We start from the raw sequence: 6,000 nt of genomic DNA on the forward strand, positions 1-6,000 counted from the left end.
ACGTCACTGGTCCAGGACACCCGCAGCATACCCTTTCCCCTGTCACTCTGGGAAATGGTGCTCAAAGTCTGAGAACCAGGAATGGGTACCAGAAACTAGCCAGGCTCCATCCCTCCACCCTGGAGGGAGCTGCCGGCCTCTGTGGCAACAGACAGAGACCTCAGTATCCCCCAATTTGATGCAAGATTCTGCTGCTCCTGTCCACTCTGCTCAAACTCCAATGAGGATGGGATGAATTAGGCGTGTCCCTGTGTATGTTGGGGGAGGGAGGGAGGTCTGGGGTGAGACAGGGAAAGACCCTCTCAGGGAGGCTACGTGTGAGGCTTATTTCTGGAAACTATTTCGAAGGAGCTATTATAGGAGAATGGGGCACAGCCAAGACTCGGAAGGATTTCATTCAGGTAATGCTCCCTGTCCATTCAAACGGAGCTCTGAAACACCTCCTGGCAAGAGGAGGGCGTTTCCACCAAAGGCAGATGGCCTTTCCCCAGTCCCTTGTCTAAGCTACACTGCGACAGTACAGGCCAAAATGGAACCGGCAGAGCCTTCCGAGACCCACGCTCACCCGCAGCTGCAGGGACACCTGTTCACTGGGACACTGAGAGAGATGCTGCAGGTGCCCAGCTGCGCACTGGTGCAGGGTTCTCAATCTAGGGTGCACGGTGGGCTTCAAGAGCCTGGGAAACCCCAGACTCATGTGAACACACTTACTTTAATGTATGCTCACACACTGATTGTGAGGAGGTCCGGGACTTTCAGGTGGACTATCAGTGGGCGAGGAACCCAAACTAGGCAGGACTCTGGGGGGCTCCTGTCCCACACCAGCACGAGCTGAGTTAAAGGGTTAGCGCAGTATCACATTCCCCTACCCCCTCCTCAGCAGCAAGGAAAAAGCATGAAATAGCCTCTTTTAATGTATTAATTGAAACATTCACACTTGTAATCTTTTGCTTTCAGGTAGAGATTATTCTCCTTTAACTGAAGTTGAATAATCCCATTCATAGGCTCTCTTCAAATTGTTCTAACCAACAAGAACTTGGGTGGGAAAGTGTGTAGGGAGCAGCCCTGACCCCACCCTCAGCCGGCTTATTCCGGGTGCTCTGCATCCCAGGGAAACGGCCCAACACCTGCACCTTGGTCTTTAGGATGAGTTCATGGCTACAGGGCCTTGAAGAAGGTCATCAGAGAGCCATCTGCATCTCAGTTTTGAGGCACCTTTGGTCCTCACCACTTATACATAGGAAGGATTTTGCTGGACAGACTGCTGACAAGCAGAAGGCCCCTTAAACAAGAAGTTTCCTCTTGGAGTTTCCTGCTCTTTACCCTCATTTATCTGGCCTCTGGCCTCTTCAGGGGCCAGGGCATAGTCGGCATAGTTGCTGTGACCAGGCCTTGTGCAGGAGGACAGCAACAGCAGTCAGAGCATGAGCCCAAGCTGTGCCCACCCTACCTCTCTGGAGACAGGCCCAGGAGAAGCCCCGAAAGGAGAACCAACCCGTGACCAGGGAGGGCCTTTGTCTCGCCACTCCTGCTTAGAAGCAGAAGCTGTCAGGCAGTCCCTGGAACACTACCCCTGCCCTGGAGAATGTCAGGGGCTCTACCCCAATCCATATGGTCCTGTGGGCTTTGGGGACCCTGGGACCAAGGATTTCCTCTCTCCATTAAAAACTGACCCTGTACAAGGCGCAGCCCACCTCTCTGGCTTATTGACATAAAAAATCACAGAAGGACAAGATCGCACACACCTAGTCTTTGTAAAGAGGTGGACGAAGGCCAGGACTTGGCCACCCCACCCAGGCCATCTCAGACCTCCGGGGCTCCTTGCTCCGTTCCTGCTATGACAATTCTGAGCAGCGGCCATCCCCTAGTACACACTCACAGCGCAGACTTCTCTGAGGCTGGCTAAACATGCACTGAACACAACCTCTAGAACAAAACAAAGCCTCTCCTTTCCATCGCTGCAGAGGCACCTCCCCACCCCACCGAGCTAAACCTTGCTCCTGGGGAGCACATGTTCTCTCCAAAGACTTCAGTGGAAGTCTTCACACAGAGTAAGAGGGGTTAAGCAACTCCAGTTGGTAGCATTGTCTCTAAGTGTCTAAGTGGGTGTTAAAATGAGTAATCAGGCTGAGTCTGTGTCAGGGAAGAGCTGCAGCAACTGAAAAGGAAGCAGCGTTAGTGGATAAACAAGAGATGGCAGGGAGGTGGGGGGGAGGGGCAGAGACAGCTGCTCAGACTGGATAGGAAGGGATGGAAGGAGACACCGATGGAGACAGACAGAGAGAGAGAGGAGTACAGGGTCGAATCCAGTCTGGGAAGCAGGAAAGTCAGAACGCATGGGATTGGCAGATTTGGGAACGGGAGAGATGTGCAGCCCCCGCCAGGGCAGGGGATGTGGCCTGGACCACAGGTAGAAGAAGGCTGGTTTGAGGAAGGGAATGCGTATGGCGAAGGAGCAGAATCCAAGGGCAGGAGAAGGGCGCGGGGCGGGGTGGGGCAGCGGCTTGGTGATCACAGGACAGCACCTGCAGGTCACGGGCTCTCCACACTTATGTTCACTGATGTTTTCCCATCCGCTTCTAAATTGGATTTGGAGCAAGGAAAATCTCGGTGACATCGGCATCTCATCTGGAACAAGCTGCATCAACCCACATGTGCCAGCCTGCCGGTGTCCTGCAGAGCGCGCTAACCTGGGCACAGCCAGCCCCCTCCAGCCCGTGGGCAGCCACCGTGGACACCGCTGCAGAGGTGGGGGAGGGGGCCTTGAAGCCACAGCGAAGGGAGACTAGGCTTTGGGAGGGGAGAGGCGTGACGTCACTGCTGATGGAGGCACAGACTAGCTGTGAGGCTGGTCATCCTTACTGTGCTAAGAGCTACAAACTTCCACTGATATTTTGCTGACATGCGCTTGAGAGATAAGACTCCCTCAGGTCCTCCAGAAGAGCTATTTGTGCTCTCTGCCCTTCCTTCTCTCAGAGAGAAGCTGCCAGACTTTTGGCATCCATTCAGATCCAGCTCTGCTGAGAACGAGGGAGGTAAATTTACCTTAAATGTCACAGCTCGGTTATATTCAGTGTGAAATGCACCGTCCCTGTCAAAAGAGAGAACAAGGTGTTAACTACAGGAATGGTTGTGAAGAGACCTACCTTTGGTTTCCTGCAGCATCTTAATAAGATTCAGCTATTGAACAGAGTTCAAGATGTTTTTAAATGAAATAACTGTAAACAGGAAAAAAAAAAATCATTCCGGGATAAAATTGATCTACCTAAAATCGCTGTGCACTGAGAATACCAATGAAAGCTCTCAGCACTTACTTGGAAATTGGAAATGACCACGTGTACTTACTGGTAATGGAATAATTCGACCTTTTTGTCCTTTGGGCTCAGGTCAACTTTCATCTTCTTGCACAATTTTCTACTCTCTGTGTCACTGAAAGACACAAACGCCGGGAACCATCGGTTACCTGTGGTCCTCACAGAGGTGTTGACAGAGTAAAATCTGCTGGTAGCCTCCGAATAAGGCAGGTAACTTGGACTTCTCCATAGCGAGAGAGGACCTCACTGGAGACGGATTCTCAGAGAACCGGAGGGAGGATAGGACCCGATGTGAGGTGGCTGATCAGGAAAGATGGGCCAGCAGACGGGGAGGCTGTACCACTGGGTGTCAGGGACAACCCAGGGAGGTCCAGATAAAGGAAGTGCCCCAGAAGCTTACGGGGTGGACACCCCATTCTAAGAAGAAAAATACACTCAGTATAGATCAGTGGTTCCCAATCCTGGCTGCACATTACAAGCTCCTGGGGAAGTTTAAAAAATACTGATTTCCTGGGCCTGCCCAGATCATTCCTTCAGAGTCTCTGCCTGGGGCCCAAGTACGTTTGTTTTTCAAGCTCTAATGTGTGCCACATGCCACCTGCTATAGACCATCTGACCAGGAAAAGAGGAAAACGTTCTACGATGCTGAAAGCATTATGACATCTGACCAGGTACGGACAAAAGCCAAAAAGAGAAAGGGGAAGCTTCGGTGAAGGGCTGGAGTCTGTAATCTCACCCTCTCGCAATTCTAATAAAAAATGTCTGTTGGGTGCCGTTCACTGTGTACAAAGTGCGCAGGCACCATCTCATCTAGTCCTTCCTGCTAGACTCATGGGCCTCAAAGTGTGGCCCCTGACCAGCAGCCCAGCCTCACTTAGGAACCTGTTAGAAATACAAACTGTCATCCCTCTCCCAGACCTTCTGAATCAAAACTCTGAGAATACTGGTGTTTCTGGTGTTGTTTTTGTAAAATATTTTTATTGATTTTTAGAGAGGAAGGGAAAGGGAGAGAGAGACATTGATGTGAGAGCAAAACATTGATTGGCTGCCTCCTGCATGCCCCTACCAGGAATTGAGCCCCCATATAAGCATATGTCCTGACTGGGAATCAAACCAGCAACCTTTCGGTGCACGGGAGGATGCCCAACCAAGCCACACCAGCCTGGGCTGCGTATACTGTTTTAAGGAACCTTCCAGGTGATCTGATGATGCCACTATCCTGCACTGGCCCTTCCTCTCCCCAGTCTCCAGGTGTGGCTTCCCCTGTGCCCTCCACCAGCCCCCTCAGAGACCTTACCTGCCCTCATATACAACCTCACCACACTCAGCCAAGTGTGCCCAACAGCCAGCCAAAGGCAGCCAGCCACCCCATCCCCGCCCCTGCTCCTTGCTGCAGGGCCCTCTCCTCATTCTGCGTGGAATCAGTGAGGGTATGTTGGACACCCAACCTCCACTGGTCTACGCTGACTGTCTACGCTGCATGAGAAACTTTGTTCTGACAGCCACCTGAGGGAAGTCCCTTCACCTCCCACCTGTTTACATACCTCACCACCTTCTACAGCCATCAGCTTCCCACAGCTGTGCACCAGCCCCAGAACAGATGGACTAATGACACCATTCAGCTCAATTCTAAAAGCAACGCTCTTCAATGCACAAGCAGAATTGCGGGGCCTCATTTTAAATGTAAATATACGATCTGCCATTCAGGAAGCATGGCCTTTCCCTCCCCACTCAGTCCTGTCTGTGGCGGCCATCACAGTGGCCACTGCAGCTTGCGGCCTCAGGCCTCAGAAATGCACGATGAATCCAAAAAGGAGAGGCTAATGGCATTGCGATGGCTGCTCCTCCAAGGTGGTGAGGGCATTTTAAAACAGGGAGTCCAGAAGAAGGGATAAGCTGGGGTGGGAAGGAGACCCAGAGAGCCGAGGGCATAGCTCAGAAGGCCACTGGAGGGGCAGCCCGCAGCATCCTCACTGGAAACCCTACCCTAAAGCCCCGTGGGGTTGCCATACCCGCCTCCACCCACTACAGCTACCACAGTCTGGTCCGCCCAATCTGCAGGCTGAGGTGAAGCCACGCTGACAGGCAGCAGGTTCGATTGGGAAGAACTGTGTCTGAGGTGCCCTTTCCCTGCCTGAGTTAATTCCCCAGAAGAGAGGGCTCGACTCAGGATGCTGACAACTGCTCACTCAGCACTTTCCGAGGCCAGCTTCGTTCTGCTGCGCTCAACTGTCCCTGTGACCACCTACCGTCCACTCAACTGCAACGACAAACAGCGTCAGGAGCCGGAACCAAGTCCCGGTGGGCCCACCCTGCCGCGCCTGTGGTAGGCACTCAGACTGCAAGGCAGCCTCTGCAGGGGAGAAATGCCACCCCATGCTGGCTCTCTCTTCTGCCAAGTTAGCAGCCTCTTCCTGTGACTTTCATGAAGCAGAGAGAGGAGTGACAGGGCTCAGAGTCATTGCAACCCAATCCCTGCCTGCCGGGCTGACTCTCTCCCTGGGAAAGTCTGCCGCAGCCTGAGACCCCCGTGAGCCCAGCATGCTTAGGGAGCAATGCTGCCAATCTACTAACTCATCGTGGCTGGGTGGATCTGGGAGGCCAGTGGTCTCCAGCCTGTTTCTCAGTGTGGACCCTGCAGCCTGTGGCCCCCACTCCAGTCAAGCCATCACAGCTCTGTCTGTGC

The 6,000-nt window shown here is 53.0% G+C and overlaps 1 protein-coding gene across 1 annotated transcript in view; it reads right to left on the minus strand.

Moving 5' to 3' along the window:
* Positions 1 to 6,000, minus strand: part of PDIA5 (protein disulfide isomerase family A member 5) — a 62,587-nt gene that overhangs the window by 46,272 nt on the left and 10,315 nt on the right. The window contains exons 3-4 of the mRNA XM_023757350.1: positions 3,346 to 3,429; positions 3,046 to 3,091 (exon numbers count right to left, since the gene is read on the minus strand). Coding sequence (XP_023613118.1) covers positions 3,046 to 3,091; positions 3,346 to 3,398 — 99 coding nt within the window. The 5' untranslated portion in view covers positions 3,399 to 3,429. The remainder of the gene's footprint in view (positions 1 to 3,045; positions 3,092 to 3,345; positions 3,430 to 6,000) is intronic.

The sequence above is a fragment of the Myotis lucifugus genome, unplaced genomic scaffold (genome assembly GCF_000147115.1).
Source record: "Myotis lucifugus unplaced genomic scaffold, Myoluc2.0 scaffold_105, whole genome shotgun sequence".
Classification (NCBI taxonomy): domain Eukaryota; kingdom Metazoa; phylum Chordata; class Mammalia; order Chiroptera; family Vespertilionidae; genus Myotis; species Myotis lucifugus.